A 19514-nucleotide genomic window follows, 5' to 3' on the forward strand; every position below is an offset into this window, starting at 1 on the left:
AAATTTTCACTAAAAAAAAAAAAAAAAAAAAATAATTTTAAATTTCAATGTTAATCTTTTATAGTTTTCTCCACATGATATATAGTAGGTTTATATAGACTTATAACATTATAGGAAGTTAAACAATTTGTTAAATTGTTGTAGACTTGTCCAACTGATGTTTGGTGAAAAGGAATTGAAATTGGAGGAATATCAATTGGGTTGTTTTCGTCATCTTCACACTCCACCAGTATATCAACTTGTTGTCAGTTAGAATCCAATTCCAGACTAGCCCCATCTGTTGCAATACCAACGATCTTCTAGTACATATCAACAATCTTATGATCCTCCTTGCCAATGGGATCAAGACTGTAAAGCAAACGTCTGCCACATGAGATAAGTATTCACTACACCAAAACAGGATATTAGTAACGTTCACTTTTTTTCATTAATAACATTTTTTAAGCATAAGAGAGTTCCTCTCACTTTAATACCGTGAGCAATTATGAAAAACTGTTACAATGATTTTCCATTAAAATTGAATTAATTTCTAACATTTTGTTTTAATTTTCTTACGAAACTTATGCGCTGCCAAAACCGTGAATATTAAAAAACACACACAAAAATTAGAAATTTGGGAAATAGAGGAAAACTGCTAAAAACTTGCACTCTCTTTTAGTTTCATCCGTATCACAACTCTTTAACTATGGAAACAGATTTCTTTATATCTCTCTCAAATTTCTTTCAATCTCTCTCAAATTTCTTTCGATCTTAAGTTGTTTGCTGCCGCCGCTTGTAAGTATGTCTTCCCCTTCCTCTTCCTTTCAATTACGTAGGGTTTGGTAATTAACCTCTCTCTCTCTCTCTCTCTCTCTCTCTCTCTCTCTCTCTCTCTCTCTCTCTCTCTCTCTCTCTCTCTCTCTCTCTCTCTCTCTCTCTCTCTCTCTCTCTCTCTCTCTCTCTCCAGTTGGATTAATTCTCCAGTGAAGTCCAAGTTCGATTTGAGTTGCTGCAAAAGGTACGATTTTTTATTTTCATTTGTGTTTGCTGTAAATTCTGCAGTCTAGATATACCAAAATCTCTTATTCACTACTATAGAAATACACATTAGCCACGGTTGGTCAAATGGCATATACCACTGTTTCTCTAATAAGGGTGGCTAGTAGTCACTTACCACGGTACATATGGTTTTTCTAATTTTGGTACAAGCCAAATACCACTGGTCTCGTAAAACGGTGGGATATAATTGTCTTATACCACGGTACTACCAATATCGACTAATTTCGATTTTTGATATTCATATACCCTACTGTTTCTAAGAAAAGGTGGCAAATGTTTTGCAAAAAATAGCCCTACCGTGGATAAAGTAGTCATCGTGCAATAGTAGCCACTTTTCTCTTAAGAAATTATTAAAAAAAAAAAAAAAAAAAAAACTTTAGGAATTTGAGATTGGGCAACCTTTGCTAAGAATTTCTTGGCCTTGAATCGATAAGGACCAACAAAGTTCTCTAAATTTGTTTGAGATCATCTCCCTCTCTTCCTTAATCTACTTGCATCGCTATGGGTTGCAGCCATCCTTAATCATCTTGGATCGAGACTTTCGAGGTAATTAGTAATTTTATGTTCAATATCAAATCCCATTCAATTTATTGGGGTTTTTGTTCTCAGTATTTTTTTTCTCAAGGTTTTGTTCTCTGAAATTAAAATCATTCAGTGCATTAGGGTTGATCTGTTGTTCGTTTGGGTTTGAATTTTTTGATTTTGCTCTTTTTAATCCCGAAAAAGATCATTCTTTTCTAATTTTTTAATTCCCGCGTTTTGTTTTTTGTTCTTTCAAGCTCCAGGTCAGTTTTTATAATTCTTGTTTTGTTTTGCTTGCATGCAGATGATTTTGTGAAAGATGTATGGAAAGAGTACACTGGCTAGCCATTGAATGACATGGAGAGCCAATACAAGTTCATGGTGAAACATGTTCAGCTTTGGAAGGTTGCATTTCATAGCACTTCACCTCGTTGGATTCATTGTGCCTATCTTGCTGCACTAGCTGCCTTTTACGCTAAGTATGTCCTCTTCTCATTGATGCAAAATTCTACAACTTCATATTGTCTTTAAATGGATTGACATGAAAGACAGTTAAGTTTCGATTTCGGGTAATTATATGACAATTTCTCCTCTTTGCCAATAATTCTGGTGGTATGAGCATATGAAGTTTGGTGTAAAACTATGTGATCGGTCGCGAGAATGTGTATTCACCCTCCCCGAGGTATTAGTGAATAATTGTAGTCTTTGACTTTGGTCTTGGCTGTTCATGGAGTCTTCCGAATAAGTGCGATCCCCGGGTCAAAGTATGATAAAAGTTTAGGCGATAAGAGTTTAAGTGGCAATATAAGACTTGAGACAATACACAATATTATCGAGTTTGTTTTACTTTCCTCTAAAAATGTTGGTACAAACGGATAATTGATATTTTGACATTTCAAGATTGTAGGGTATAACCAACAAGTATTAACCTTTTTTTTACACTTTTTTTACTTACCTTAGTTTGATTTGTGTCGTGGTCTCTTCTCTTGTATATTCAAATTTATGGCTATAGTTTGATTTATTGGATCTCTTTCTTAAAAGATTTCTCTTTTGTTTGGGTATATACGGTATCCCTCTTCAAGTTCGAAATGGAACATACCAATGACTTTGAGTTGTATTAGAATAAAGCTTTCTCATTAAGTTTTGACTGTCACTCATAGCTTGTCCATTAAAATCATTTTACTTACCTTACTATGTTATGCATCGATACTTTCTCCTGTAGAGAAGCAAATTTTATGGCATTGTTTTGATTGATTGAATCTCTTTGTTAAATGGTTTGTCTTTTGATTTGATATAGTTCCACTTCGAATCTGAACTGAAATGTTCGTAAAATTATCACGCGAACGGGGTAATTGAGACATACTATATTTGAAGATGATTTGAGTTGTATCAAATTAAATCTTGATAATAAGTTTTATCCCCGCCACACTTGTTTTTTTTTAAATTTGGATGACAGAGTGGAGGTGGCTGGCGGAATTCATTTGTAGCCCGTGGAAGCTTGGCGTTAAGAGGCCTCCGTATATCGAAGTATCGGCGGTGAAGGTCTTTGGATTACTGTTCGGGTCTAACAAAGACTCCGTGCTCTCACTAAATCTGGCGGTATCAAGCTTGATGGGAGTGGCAAAACAAACAAACATTCTTATTACCACGCCTTTCGAGGTGGAGTGGGTCATTATCTTTGTCGGTTGGCAAAACTTGGAAATACGATGTTGACTACTTGTGGGGCAAGGAATATCGATTTAGTCAAGAGTTTAGGGGCAGATGAGATTCTTGACTATAAGACTCGGATGGAGTTGCTCGAAAAGTCCTTTCGGTAGGAAGTATGATGCGTTGATGATACAACTGGCATGATCGGGATCCCTTGGTCAACTTTTGAGCCAAATTTGAGTGAGCGTGGCAAGGTGATAGATATCACTCCCCGGTCCTAGTTCTATTATGACCGTCGCGTTAAAGAAATTAACCTTCTCTAAGAAGCAGATAGTGCCCAAATTGCCACCGCTTTTGATCCCCAAGGGCGGAGAACCTTGAATATCTTGTTGGGTACCAGTTCACTCAACCATCCGAATCGTAAAAGGTTCTGCCTCACACTTTGATTATTGACCTTGCATTAGTTGTTAGAAAGACTGCAGAAGTTTAACATCAATCTATTTGAATCTTAATTGTGTTTTCAAGTATGCTCTTTTCTCATTTTTAACATTTTGTTATTGTGCAACCCGAAGAGAGTTGGAGGCCGGTCCGATGGAGTACAAGCCGGACATTATCATTAGTGTTCATCCTCTCATGCAACATATTCCTTTGTGGGTGCTCAAGTGGCGGGGCCTTCAGGAAGAAACCAGTCTTTGTTACAGTCATTCTGGACCTTAATACCGCCACCGCGACATGGTTGGTTATATTAATTTCAAGTTTCATTTTTATTTCCCCTTTATTTTTGCTGGTGGAGTCGGTCAATAAAGAAACATTTCTATCCAGGTTCAACACCGGTGTGATGAGATGTTATTGCCCCTCAGAGGAGGTAGCCAAGAGGGCTTTATTAGATGGCCTAGAGTCTTTTCCAGATTCGAAAGTATTTGGCTTGCCCATCGCCTTCTTTTGTTGCGCAATAATCTCGAAGGTTGGTTTTGACAAAGAATGTATTAGTATATAACCTGGTTTCTTATAACTAACAACAGCAATGTATTCCAACCCAATTTTATCGAGCAGGATCGGTTAAGAGACGAAGCTAGAGATGGATCCAAAACTTCCTGCAGGTTACGCTAATGGGAGGCGGTGAAGGGATGGGTCTGTTAAGAAAACTGCCAAGGCTCTAGGAGATGCACTATTCGATGAATCGATGGGGCCCAATTGGCCAAGTCGTGGTTATATGTGGCCGTAATAAAAGCTTATCGTCTATTTCGACGCTTTGTACATCCGCAGTTGGTGAAGCATTTATGACAATTAATTTCTCACTCTTATTTTTATTTTTATTTTTGTTTTTTTGAAATAGGAAATGAAGATTAAAGAACCTGGAGACCAACCATTTTGTCCTTGTACATGGAGGAGGCTTTGGTGCTTGGTGTTGGTACAAAACCATAACACATTTAGAGGAAGGAGGATTCAAAGTTGATGCTATAGACTTAATCGGTTCGGGAGTTCATTCGTGTGATACAAATAGCATTACTAGTCTTATCAATATGTAAAAGCCACTCACTAATTTCCTCAAAAAGCTTGGAGAGGGCAAAAAGGTTCATTCTGATTTTTCTTAATTAATTCTTTAAATTATTAATATTATTGGTTTTTTACTTCTCTGTGACTCGTATATACTTTCAAGAAACCCGCTATTTAATTTGTATTTCTAGTCTTGATTCACTAGCGAATATTTTAGATCCTCTCTTTCACATTATTATGAAAATTGAAAACTTATGATGTTATCAGCAAGGCAATACATGTATTGAACTCCCCTTCTATTTAGGTTTGGACTCTGCTTTCTTTCCCCTTAACTTACACATTTTATTTCCACAAGAACAACTGAAATCAACTTGAAACTAGCTCTAGGAATACATGTATATACACAGAATCTTAGCATTTGTTTATTGTTGCAGGTGAATGCTCAACAAGGGATGACAATTCTTGCACAAATTGAATGACCAGATTATTAGCATAATCAATTAGATTACTATTTTAATTTGTACAAGCTGGAACACGTAGATTTGAAAGGTTATTTTCTTATTGTACTTGAAATAATTTGAAATATTAGTCTACAATGGTATTTCATGCTTGGTAGATGTCAATTAATTATTTTCTTTCTCGTTAGTTGCCCTATATTTTACTTTTAAGTTGAATGTACAATGTTCAAAATTGAACAAGATGGAAAATGGGCTCAAAATCTATTTTGCAGGTTGTTTGTTAATCAGGTGGTGTTTCGATTATTGAATTAAATTAGGTTTAATTTTATTTATTTTAAAAAAAAAACATATACTATATACCACGGTTTTGCAAGAACAGTGGTATAAGAAGACTAATATAACCCACGGTTTGCATCAGAAATAGTACATCCTATAGATTATTAACCACGGTTTTTGAAAATATAATACCACGGTTTGTTCTTAAACCGTGGTAAATAAGGAGAACTTAATACCACGGTTTTGCTAGAAGTATTTGCCACCCCAGCTGATACCACAGTTTAGAAACAGTGGTTAAAGGGTTTTTACCACTGTATATAACAGTGGTTAATGAGCTTTTATGTAGTAGTGATTATTGTTAGTGCAAAGGTGTTGATGATGGTGAGCAAGATGTTATCAAACGAAAGAAGAGTAAACTACAAATAAGCTTGATTTAGTAAGCCACCAAGTCCAAAATCTAATTAACAACTTTCTTCATTGTCCTCGTCACTTACTACACAGTCCTCTTCATCTTGAGCATAGTTTTCTTCAGCCAGTTTCTGGTAGTAAGCCTGCAAGTGTTTGAATTGTTGTATTCAATTTTCTTCTTATCTGCCTTGGCTACATACACAGCTTTCTCAGCATTTGACATTGACTTCAATTTAACTCCACTCGCCTTTACCATGGACCTTAATTAATTTGTTGTGAGGATTGTTTTCAATAAATGTTTTCTGAACTCTTCCAAGAAAAATGAAATGAGCACTGGTAGGCGTCTTAGGTTTGTTAGGATCTCTCCCTGTCATTCCAGCAGGCTTTTTGTTGGGTAAAGAGGAGAAGACACTAGCAGGCCTCTTAGGCTTGTTTGATTCATTCTCTGCGTTATCAGCACACTTTTTGTCATTTGCAAAGAAGGTACTAGCAGGCTCCTTACGCTTGTTTGAGTTGTTCTCTACGTTATCAGCAGGCTTTTTCTCATTTGCAAAGAAGGTACTAACAGGCTCCCTAGTCGTGTTTGAATCCTCTGTTGCCTTTCCATCTGGCTTTTCGCCGTCACTCCCTAGTCCATACGCTTCCCTTTGTGCAGAAAGATCTCCGTCATCACACTTATTATCCGTACTAGCTTCACTTTTTACTTCTTTTATCATAAATCCTCTAGGGTTAGGGTTAGGGTTTTTCATAGGATCTATAAAGTTTTCAGTAAGGTCAATGACGACATCTTGGGATTCTAGTTTAACATTGCTGCTACTACTTGGTCTCACATTTACCTGATAACTTTGACGTTTTCCCCGTACTCAAAACTTTATGGTGGAAGTTTTCGTGAAAAGCTTAAGCTTCACAAGACATTCCATTAGGTTTTGAATCATCGCTAATGTACTCGTAACATCCATCCGTCGTCTTACCTAATCCAAAGAAAGATGATGCTTCCGGCATTCCTTGTATACCTCTACATTAATTCCATTGATCGCTATGTTTGCTTTCTTGATTATTATGCCTCTATCTCTCTTCTTGAGGTTTTCCTTTTTGTATGTTTCTAAAAGTTGTATTGGACCAGATTTCGTTTGAAAACAGCCGTTCAATCAAAGATTAAAACTCTTCCTAAAAATCAGCTTGTCAAATTGATCTTAGATAACACGCCACCGAAAAGTGGGTGACTCTGATTCAACGTAAGTCCTAGATTGACGTTGGTGTGATGGGGAGAAAATAGAATGGGGGTTTATGCCTAAGGAATCATAAAATGGGGGGTTTAGTCTAAACATGTATATAAAATGGGGGGTTTAGTCTAATTAACCCATGAAAGAATGATTAGATACAATTATACAAAGGAATGTTGATCTCTATTTCGAAATAAGAACCATATCATGATGTGCAATGAAAAGGACACTTATCTGTTTTAACTGTATAAGATTGTGAAAACTTGTTTACATATCAAAAAAACAGAACTATCATATTAAAACGTAAGAAATCCCTAACATGCCATGAGCCCAAAGACCACATCATACTTGCCATAAAAATGCAACCCCTTAAAACACATCCAAAAACGATTGGAAATATACAATATAAAATTCAAAGCCCATTAGAAACTCATAAAATAATTTTGTAACCAAGAAAAACATAAAATTACATAACAATCGGGCATAAAAAATAATTGTTTTTGGGAGTTGTTAGTTCTCTGTTTCAGTTTGTTGGTTTAATCAGGCATGTAATGGGTATGCTCTATTAGTACTATTCAATATATGAATACTATGCTGTTTGAACTCTTCTTTTGAATCTCTGGATTGTTTGTGGAAATGCATCTTTGTGGTTATTATCTGTTTACATATTATTATCGTTGTTTTATCTCTATGGTTTTTTTTCAAGTAAAATTATTGTGGTAAGTAAACTAATCGATGGTGTTAAAACTGACTTTGAGAGATCTTTTCTTACATGTCATTATTTGGACAAATATCTTGTCGTCATTGTCATGAGTAAACTCGAGTGTTTGTATTTTTCTTTAGTGTTTCTTTGTCAAATTTGTTATGGTGACTGGATTAAAATATTGAGTATACTTACCTTAGTGATTTGATACTTTGCCGATATTTCTACCGAAAAAAAATGATACTCTACTATTACCTATACTAGATTTGCATATTGAAGGAACTCCCTGATTTGGTATAATAAAGTTAAGTAAATAGTTGTGTCTGTATATGTCATATTGCAAGCTCGAAGTCACTTCCATCCTTTTGCCTCTAAACTATTTTGCGTAGATTTTATTTTATTCTAAACGGTGTAGTGTAAGGAGTTATTTTGCAATATGTCTCAACCAATTCCAAAGGATTGGATGAATGAAATTGATAGATTTGGGATTGTATACAAGCAAGGGGTGTCGGATTTTATTCAATTTGCTAGTGACAAGGACCTTACATCGACCACGTGTCCTTGCCCTTGTAATAAGTGCCGAAATAGGAAAAGGTTTCCTTTTGATATAGTGAGAAAACATTTGATTTTGCATGGTATAGAATCAACATACCGTGTATTTTACATGGTGAGAACCCGTATAAGGATCGAATGGTAGACCGAGATGCAGAAGAAAACGATGAGGCTGAAGGACTCAGAATGGGGAATCTTGTTGACGTTGCTTATGGCATACATGAAGGGCTAGCAGGTGATTTGAATGGAGGCGATGAAAGTGAGGGTGGAGATTTGGAACCACCATATGTTCTTGAACCATATTTGGGTAAAAAGTATAATGAATATAAACAAAAAGCGGAAGAAAAATTATACCCTTCATGCGAGGCTCCTATAACAACTCTCTCGGCAGTGGTAGACCTACAAAACTTGAAGAAGCAATATAATTGGTCATGAAACAGTGTGTGACAGCTCTTGTCCATGTTAAGAAAATGGTTGCCGGAAGGAAACACGTTGCCTTTAAAGTATCCTGTAATGAAGGCAATGTTAAAAGATTTGGGAATGAAAGCCAAGTGTATAGATGCATGCAAAAACAACTGTATGTTATATTGGAAGACTGAAGCTGACTTAACGGTATGTCCTCAATGTGAAACACCTAGATACAAAGTGAAAGAGGGGAAAACGGGGAAGAAAGAAACAAAAGAGGCGAGAAAAGTATTGAGACATTTTCCTTTGATTCCAAGACTCAAGAGGTTGTACACAATAGCATGGATAGCGCGTGAAATGACATGGCACGATAGAGCGACACCTTCTTGGAATTATATGCGACACCCAATCAATTCACTTCAGTGGAAGACATGTAAAGATGACTGGTCAGACTTTGCTAAAGAAGGGCGTAATGTTTGGCTTGGGATTGCAACTGATGGATTCAATCCACGTGGAGTTCAATCCACTAGTTACAGTTGTTGGCCTGTTTACATAGTTCCTTATAATCTCCCTTCGTCTTTGTGCATGAAATCTGAGTTCCATATGATGTCATTATTAATACCAGGGCCGAAGGCACCGAGTCAAAACATTGATGTATTTCTTCAACCACTAGTTGATGAGTTACAACAGTTATGGAAAGAAGGGGTGGTAGCTTATGACATGTACAAAAGAGAGCACTTTACTTTGAGGGCTATGTTGATGTGGGGGATTCATGATTTACCTGCGTACGGTAACTTATCAGACTGTGTAACACATAGTTACAAAGCTTGTCCTATTTGTGGTGATGAAACTCCGTCTATGCATCTTGGGAATGCAAGGAAGATCGTTTATACAAATTACCGGATGTTTCTTAAATATGATCACCCATTTAGGCAGGGCAAGTACTTAGGACTTAAGAAAAAAGAGTTAAACCCCCCTCCACCAAGGTTAAAGGGAGAAGTAATTGAGAAAATGCTAAGTCGTGTCCATTATGTACCTGGTAAAGTATTAAAAGGTGCCAAACGAAGTGTAGATGATGTAGATGTGGTTGCTATTGGAGATGATGAAGATAATGAAGATTATGAAGTTACTGAAGCATGGTATAAGAGGTCTATTCTCTTTGAACTGGAATATTGGCCGAAACATAAGATTCGACATGTTATTGATGTGATGCACGATGAGAAGAATGTGGCAAGACACATAATAAATGTGATTCTTGACAAGAAAGAGAAAACAAAGAATACAGTACAGGCGCGAGAGGATTTGAAGAAAATGGGGATTCATAGTGGTCGAGTGGATGCAAAAGCGGATTCCAATCACAAGGAGATCTGTTAAAACCAATGGCCCCATTTGTCTTGAATAAAGATGAGAAACTTGAGTTTTGCACAATTTTGAAGAACTTGAAGCTTCCTTCGGGTTTTTCGTCGAATTTAAAAATGTTGTCACTTTGAGTCCTCCTGGTTTGCTTACAATGAAATCACACGACTATCACGTGATTATGTGTTACTTGCTTCCAGTTTTGCTTCAAGACGCTTTTCCAAAACATCGTGATTTGCATAGAGCTATTCACCATATTAGCTTATTCTTTAATCTCCTATGTTCGAAAGTCTTAATCCGAAAGGAAATCCAAGTTGCCAAATACATTGTAGCAGAGGCATTGTGTGTGCTGGAAAAGTATTTTCCAACCGCTTTTTTTGATATCAGCATCCACCTCTTGGTGCATTTGGCTGATGAAGGGCTGATTTGTGGACCCGTGTATCCTAGGTGGATGTTTCCATTTGAACGGTATGTACAATTTTACCTTTATTTCATATTTAATGGAAATTATCATTGAAACTACTAAGTACAATTTTGGATTTGTTTATTTTAATAAGGCAATGAAGGAGTGTAAAAATATTCCGAGCAATAAATGCTATGTTGAAGGCTTTATTGCGGAGTCCTATATTGTTTCTGAATCTGTTAGGTATGCTATGGAGTACATGCCAAATTCACGGGATGGAAATCACAAAGCTACTCGTGAGGTGTTTCTAGATGAAGATGGAGAGTATTGTGATGAGGGGCCTATACTTGAGGGTAAAACTGTGGGGGAACAATGGATACAAATCCGTAGATGGGTTCTTTTTCGACTAGACGTCGAAAAGCTTGATGAACATTATAGCTTTGATTTCTTTTTTTGACACATTTGACTTGAAATTACTAGTCTAGAAAGTCGTAATAAATAGTCATGTCAAACTGCATAAACAAATTGCAGTGAGTATCGTGCCTTGTAAGCAAGTGCACGTGGTAGAAGAAAAGGGATAGCAAAGACAGAAGTGGAGATACAGACTGAGTTCATTGTGTAGTTATATGACAAGGTATTGTTTTCTTCTATTCATGTATTTAGTTTACTTGGATATTACAATTTGTACTTTTAACTTTCTAATTGTCATTTTTTTTTCACTTCACAGTTGTTGGCTGAAAAAGACACAAATTGTGACTTATGGCGATTTGTCCAAGGACCATTGTTCAAAGCTAAAACGTATAAAAAGTATCGTGTTAATGGTTTTGTGTTCTCTACTAGGTCGCATGATGAAACAGTTGCTACACAAGACAGTGGTGTTTGCATGAATGCAATCACTACATTTATGTCAAGTAGGAAGGACAAAAATCCCATTGATGCATCGACTAAGTGGTATGGGGTTATCGAACAGATAATAGAGCTGGACTATACGACCTTCCAGCATGTTGTCTTTTACTGCAATTGGGTGAAGGTGGAGGACCGCTGAAGTGAGAGCTAGAAACGCAAAGAATGCTGAGAATGCCAAAAAGAACATATATCGACATACTAATGGGCGGGGCACATATGCCCATAAACTGGATAAAATGGTAGGTGTCTATTCTTGTACTAACGTTTTCTTATCACCTTATGCTAACAACTATTAAGGATTATTTTTGTAGGATAAAAAAGATCCTAGTAGAAAACATGGACGAGTAGATAGTTGGAAAAAAGGACATGAGCGTCGTGATGGAACTATATTAGCTAGCGCTCAAACCCATTATGTAAGTTCTAATAACATTGAAGCTTGAACTTACCTGTGTGTTGGTATTGTATATAGACTATGTTGCATACTTGTATACCATTCTCATAATTTATGCATGTATTACTCATATAGGAACAAGTGGAGGTTTCTAATAAAAGAAGAAAAGAAGCAAGTGCGGGTGGTGAGGGCAGTGTAATGGAAGTAGACTTCGATAATGATGAGTTGTCTGAAGTCTTTGGGCCTGACAAAGGAAGTAGAACTCGTGGAATCAGCTCCAACAAGTCTAAGAAGCAATTACAACGTACAGGTATTGCCAAGGCATTATTGCAGCAAGCAAGCTCTTCATCGGTTCGAGTTGAAGGGAAATGAATGAGATGAAGTCTTCCTTATCTAATGTCATGGGCATGTTAAAGGTGAGTTTGTAGTTTGCACTTGTGCTTTCTTGCATACAATTTCATTATGTATGACCAATTGTTACTATAAATTGTGTCAGGATGTACTTAAGGTTGTTAAAAACAATGGAACATCAACTACTCAACAACCCGCGGCCTAACTTTAAACCGAAGTCGGTTCAGCATTCGTCACTCGACTTAACAAAACTTGATGAATATGTTTGCAAATTTGAATCCTCCTTCTGGGACGCTTGGTTCTTCACCAAATGTATCCTTATTAGATAGGGATGGTGTAGTGGTTTGCTAAGGGGTATGTCATGACAGAGACAATTTGGAGATTGCAATGGCGAAAAGTTCTCGCAGTGAAAAAAAAAAGGTCTACATAGAGGAAGTCTTGGTTGGTGATGCTCTTGTTTACGATGGGCCCCAAGATAGAGTTAGATTTTTGGATGGCTTTAGTCTTTGGAGGTCCTTTAATTTGGCTCGAGTCAAGGATGCGATTTTTCTTAATAAGTTGTTTGGGATATGCAAACTTTACGAACTTAGGATTTTTAGTATGGTTTGGCTTCTTTATGTTTTGAATGTCATTTGTTTTTTGTTTAATATGGATGTCATAGTGACTTGACAAACTTATGGTCTTTTTTTGGTATGGATGAGTATTAACTTTAATATGTTCGTACTATATCTATTTATTAAATTTGATTGCAGTGTATGTATGCTTGTTTGCTTAGTAGGTTGAAGAAAGCCCTAACCCATTTTTAACTCCGCCTGTGCAAATTAATATAATTGGTTTGCATTGCCGGTCCCAAACCTGGATAAAGGAGGAGGGAGGATGGTGGAGCCTTGGACTGTTTTTCCATTGAACGTTGGGATTCTCGAACTAAAGGTGTGTACTAGTCTTTGCTTAACATGTTGTAACTTAGTTTAGTTTCTCTTGTTGGTGTTTCTGTAGCTTGTCGAATAATGTAAAAGCTGCCTGTGCCTAGCTCAGTTAAGACGGCTGTCACTTACACTCTTCTTGTTTCACTGGTATATAGATTGCGTTAGTATTACTTGATTTTGTTGCTATATTCCATGCCTGATTGTACACATGTTGAGAATCAGAAGTAGAATATATTAGATGCTTTGAATCTACTTGATCGGGGTTTGCATTGGGATTGATGTGAATGTTAGGTTTAGAAAGTAGCCATTTTATGTGTTTATTATAGGTTTTGATAAGTTTTGTTTGGGTGTGATTATTGGTTTTTGGATTGAAATGAGGATTTTGGTTTTATTTGCAGGATGGATGATTTTTAATATTGTTGTGATGCGATCTGTTTTGCTTGTCTGCGATCCGCAGATCGCTTAAATGCCATACCCTTGTATGCAATGTACTTCTTTCAGCTATTATCATTGGGTTGGACTCTTCATTTGTATGGAGAAATGAGGATTTTGGTTTTATTTGCAGGATGGATGATTTTGAATATTGTTGTGCTGCGATCTGCATAGTCAGCTGCTTGGCTGGACTCTTCATTTGTATGGAGAAATGAGAACTTGAGATGTCATTGTCACATACCCTATCAACTGTTACATGATGTGTCCTAGAACCTGGACCAAAGTATAGTCCAAAGAATTAAACTTTTTTAATTGCCAAGGGAAAAGCTGAATACTTGAGTAATGATAAACCCTGATGTGAAGGCAAATAACTATATAGCATTATGGATCAAGGAGGATGCTCAAATCAAGACTTGGCTATGGAACAATTATGGAAAAGTCGGTTTGCAATAATGTTGATTTTGGATACCTCGAAAATCATCCGGGATTTTCTAAAAGATTCATATTCAGCGGAAAAGAATTCTTCACGTATTTACGACTTGTATGACCAGATTTTCAAGTTGGAACAGGTGATATGACCCTAGGAGAGTATTATTCCCAACTTAGGGGGGTGTGGGAAGAAATGAATGTGTACCAACCCTTGTGTTGGATCCGAGACGTTGAAGCGCCAACAAGAAGATTTTCATGTATCGAAGTTTTATCAGGATTAAGGCTTGAATATGAACATGTTAGTTCCACGCATCCAAGCAGAAAGCTCGCCCACACTTGTTGTTGCACACTTTCGAGACTGCCAAGGGTTTATTTACGCTTCCTGCCATTGACAAAGGTGAAAAGTCTGCACTAATTGTACCTGCCAATCAAAGTGATAATTTTCGTGGTAGAGGCCATGGGTGTGGGGGACGTTCACGTGGTGGTCGTGAGTCTTGGGGACGTGGTCGAGGTTGAGGAGGAACCGGTTTTCAACCATGTCAGAATTGCGGATTGTCAAACCACGCTGAGTTCTGCTGGGATTTGGTTGGGAAACCACCACACCATAGAGCTAACCAGGCATCTATTGCAGAGGATAAGTGTCACGGAGAGACTCTTTCATAGTTACAAGAGGATATGGATCGACTTCTAAAGTGAATGCAGGCCATGACTATTGCTTCTTCGTCATCTACAGCTACCTTAGCTGATACAGGTAATATTTGCCTACACTCAAGTACCTCACAACCCTGGGTTATAGACTTCGGGTGCCTCTCGATCATATATGAGGTAATCCCAAGATCTTTCAACATTTAAAAATTGCAATTCCACCTCCTTTGTGACTCTTGCAAATGGGTCAAAGTCTAGTATAATTGGTTATGGCACAGTATATCCTAGTAAAGAATTTCCCCTCTCCTCTGTATTACTCATTGATCAATGCGCTTTCAATCTTATGTCAGTTAGCAATATAACTAAGTCGCAAAATTGTTCAGTCACATTTTTCCCTACACATTGTGTTTTTCAGGATCTAAAGACCAAGCAAACGATTGGTGGGGGGTATGAGCAAAGTGGGATGTATTATTTCCAGAACCAGAACAGTTCCGCACTCGCAACAATATCTCCTCTTCAGTGGCACCGGCGCCTTGGACATCTTCCGTTGAATAAACTTCGTAGTCTAGTTCCTAGTGTTTCCAGTTCAGTTCATTTAGAATGTGAAGTATGTGAGTTGGCCAAACATCGTAGGGCCACTTACAAACCAAGAGTTGAAAGTCGTAGTAGCAGTCTTTTTCATTTGGTACATTCAGTCGTAGTAGCAGTCCTTTTCATTTGGTACATTCAGACACTACTCTGATTCAAAGTCTTTATTCTTACTATCTAGGTACTTCGACTATCCCTCTTTTACGTGGACTTTGAAGCCTCAATGGCTGATCCCAATTCTCAAAATGCACTTAGGCATTTAGAGGTATGGTTTCTTCCAATTCGTCCTTTGTTCAGGTGAGTGATACAAGTAAAAGCTATTAAAATGCTAGTTCTTTGACAGAATTTGCTACATTCTTGAGAGTTCTTGGAAGCTACCCTGCTGCAGATAATAGTCAATTTTTAAATAACCTAAAACAAGGTAAGAATTCAAAACCGGAGATTACTAGCTTTTTTAGAGTCGAGGTTAGGTTTTAATCACGGTGAAAATTATTGTTTCATCCTTTATAATCATGATGGATGTCGATATTGCCTCAATATATGTAACCGTATTTGCTCGGCTATTTTTCTTGTTTGTTGAATTGCCAACACATAAAATGTGGTTGTCGTTATAACATAAAGGGTAGTCCTTGGATTTTCATCTTGTTTAATATTATCTCAATCACTAATGTTTAAATGTGAACAGTCTAAAACCCATCCCTTCTAATCAACTCATTATGGTAACTGTTTTTTTTTCCTCGATATAGAACAGAATAACTAGTGTGATCAATGTATGAAATGGTAATGAATGCATATATGATGCACCACCTTTTATGCATCTACAACCTAAAAATAGTGGGAGAAAGGAATAAATCGAAATTAACCTGTGATATATTTTTCATCTAATATTTTTGAACCTCTTTGAATATGAAGCCTCCAAGAGTATCGGGTTGTTTTCACGAAACTTGATACCCAAGGCCTTTAGCTATACACCTTGTGTAGTTTTCAATCGATCCATCAAGCCGGTCCGTCGTCAATTTTCCAAGTCTCCAACTCCTTTTAATTTCTCAGTAGTCATGTGTGCTTCGAAAGCATAAGACTCTCCCCTAAACCTTCAAGGAGTGTGGAATATCGTCGTTTGAGTTTTGGGGTAAGTTTTTCCAAATCTTTACTTTTAACTTTCTTATCTCCAGATATATCGATTTTCGAAAGTAATCTAATTAGATTGTTAGCTCAATATTTGTTATATTTTTTGTTTCTAATTAGATTGTTAGGTCAATATCGGGGAGGATCACGCCGTGCAAAATAACAGATGAGCAAGTAAGTTTCTTGCTACCTTATTATCACCAACTGGGCAAAAGTCAATTTTTAGTAATATATCTTGTACATATATCTCTTTCGGATATAGAAAATACTGTATTTGGAAAATTAAGTCCGTCAATGAGTTGATCCATGTGGCTACCTCAAACTCATCTCAGTTGATTATTAAAAATATGCAAAGAAACAGTAGGGCAGTAGAACGGTATAGCTCGATGTGGAGGGCACAAACCTGAAATTGGGATGAAAAATGCGGTGTTTATGACAGTTGACTTTACAGAATTTTAAGTAGTGTTGTAGGTATCTTCTTTTCATTGAAGTAGTGGCATAAGTTTTATTGTTGCTGATCAGCTAAACTAATACCATTTTTTTTCTCAGGACTATCTTGCTAGCATCAACAATTCAATGCCGTCAAATTCAACTTTTAAGTAATTTTTCTTCATTACATTCTTATTTTTTTCCTGCTATATTCGTAAGTATCTTATGCACTTAAAGATCTCCACAGACTACACATGAGTTGAAGGGGGAAATGAATGAGATGAAGTCTTCCTTAGCTAATGTCATGGGTGTGTTAAAGGTGAGTTCACACTTGTGTTTTCTTGCATATGATATCAATATAATATCATTATCATTTTGGTGTGAATGTATGATCTAGAACTTATATTCTCTTATCATTTTAGTCTTCCGTACTTGGGAGTTGATTCTTTATTGTTACCGTGGTTACTAGGTGTTACCGGCATTCTTTGCAGCAAATTCTGTCACGAGGTTTTTAACTGACCATAATGAAGTATGGAAGGCAGGTCAATCAATAAATTTTTGGATAAGTCTATGGATAAGTTGTAAATTTCAAAATCTGCATACTCATTCATTATGTATGACTTTTTGGTTGTGATTTATAGTAATAAAAATTAGTATTTGATCAGATGTACTTGTGAGGTTTTATGTTTATTAATAACTTTTGTGGAATTCATTAAAAATAAAAGGGAGGCATGTTATGCAGGTAAATGTGGTAATTGGGTGGCAGGGCAAAAATAATTTTTTTTAATACAAAATTGTTTAGTAACGGCAAGAAACCGTTACTAATCTCTTCATTGAGTAACACTTGCGTGGAAGTAAAAGCGTTAGCAACGGGTGCAAACACCGTTAGTAAATGTTTTAATCAGTAACACATATTCTATGCTTCACAAACGTTACTAACTTATACAAACCGTTACTAATAGCTAAAGGAACTTACATTTTATAACCGTTAGAATCCAAAGGAAACCGTTAGTATTGCTGGAAATAAGTAACACACGTGCTAGTGAAAAACCGTTAGTAATTAATTTCAGTTACGCTAAATAACCGTTACTATAAATAATTTGTAACGGTTAAGAACCGTAACAAATTAAATTAACACATTAATAACGCCCAAACAGTTACGCATAAAAACCGTTACAAATATTTTTAGTAACGGCCAGACACCGTTAAGGATATCCTGTTTTGGTATAGTGATTGGATTCAAACCCTTGCTTTTCAGCCCATGGATCAACTTCCCCAAGGTCGTGTCGGCTTACCATATCCATTTGTCTAGGGACGGAGCTACAATTCTAAGCGAGATATATTATTTGCACACCCCCCACCCTAATATATATATATATATATATATATATATATATATATATATATATATATATATATATATATATATATATATATATATATATATAATTTTTTTTTATTTTTTTGTTATAAGGTGTAAACAATAAATATCAACAAAATTATGCATTTATTTCAATTCACAAAACTAGAGTGCGCTGAATACTAAAAATTTAATATGGACTGATAAAGTTAACTACTTAAGTACTTAAGTCATTAATTGATACTACTATGTCTATATATATCTACATAATCTAGTCAACAAGTCTATAACAATTTAACATATTGTTAAACAAGTCTACAACAATTTAACAAATTGTTTAACTTCCTATAATGTTATAAGTCTATATAAACCTACTATATATCATGTGGAGAAAACTATAAAAGATTAAAATTAAAAGTTAAAAATTATCTTATCTTATTTTGTTTTTTTTTGTTTTTGTTTTTTAGGGTTAATTAGACTAAACCCCATTTTATATACATGTTTAGACTAAACCCCCCATTTTATGATTCCTTAGACATAAACCCCCATTCTGTTTTCTTCCTATCACACCAACGTCAATATTTTACTTAATACCCTAACTACCCCTATTGTGTTTAGTGTAAGCTAAGACACAAAAGTTGTTTTTAGAAAAAGAAAAAAAAAACGAAAAAGAAAAAAAGAAACTCCAATTGCGCACAAGCTCTGAGTTCCCATCATTCTTCCTCTCCATCGCATCATCTTGGCATTTGCTCCTTTGAAGGTATGTTATTTGTTCTTCAAAAATATTGTCACATTTTCTCTTATTTTAAGATAGGGTTTTTCATGTTTTAACAAAATTTCAATTTTTAACCCTCCTTGTTAATTGTGTTACTAGTTTTACGTTTTTCACATCTTATTTTGTATTTGTACATAGATATGGGTGATGAATATGGTTATAGAGAATTTAGGTGTCACTATGGTGGTGTTTGGAAGCAAAGTGCTTACAAAGGTGGGAATGTTGTGGATTCGGAAAAAATTGAAGGCAATCGAGCAAATTTACTTGATCTTGTTAGTTGGCTTACTGATGTGATTCTTTGTCCATCAAAGCATGCTGTTGGAATTATTTGGCTTGACAGTGACTTGAGGAGAAAAATAATGTCTGATGGAGATTTATTGTACATGTGGAGAAAAGCTACTATAGATGGGCGTGGCTTTACTCACTTGTATGTGGATTTTATGGTTGTTGATGAGGTGGAAATGCAACCTATTGTTTTATCTTCTGATGAGGTAGTTATTCCTTCTAGTGCCCCCACAACCTTTACTGTCAACACTTGGAACCAAGAGTGGACCAAAGACACAAAATAAAACATCTAAGAGCACAACACCTACAAAAAAGACTAGTCATGCACATGGGGGGGACCATGTTGGAGTAAAAGACAAACAACCTTTAAAAAGGAAGACTAAA

At 36.2% G+C, this 19514-nt stretch overlaps 1 protein-coding gene across 1 annotated transcript; it reads left to right on the forward strand.

Annotated features, from left to right (window-relative positions):
- The first annotated feature begins 8462 nt into the window (after positions 1-8462).
- On the forward strand, positions 8463-10103 carry LOC147489987 (uncharacterized). Its single transcript, XM_086571056.1, is given in 1 exon segment — positions 8463-10103. A coding segment is annotated over 1 exon segment (1641 nt).
- Positions 10104-19514: the final 9411 nt, after the last annotated feature.

The sequence above is a fragment of the Coptis chinensis genome, chromosome 7 (genome assembly GCF_015680905.1).
Source record: "Coptis chinensis isolate HL-2020 chromosome 7, ASM1568090v1, whole genome shotgun sequence".
NCBI lineage: Eukaryota > Viridiplantae > Streptophyta > Magnoliopsida > Ranunculales > Ranunculaceae > Coptis > Coptis chinensis.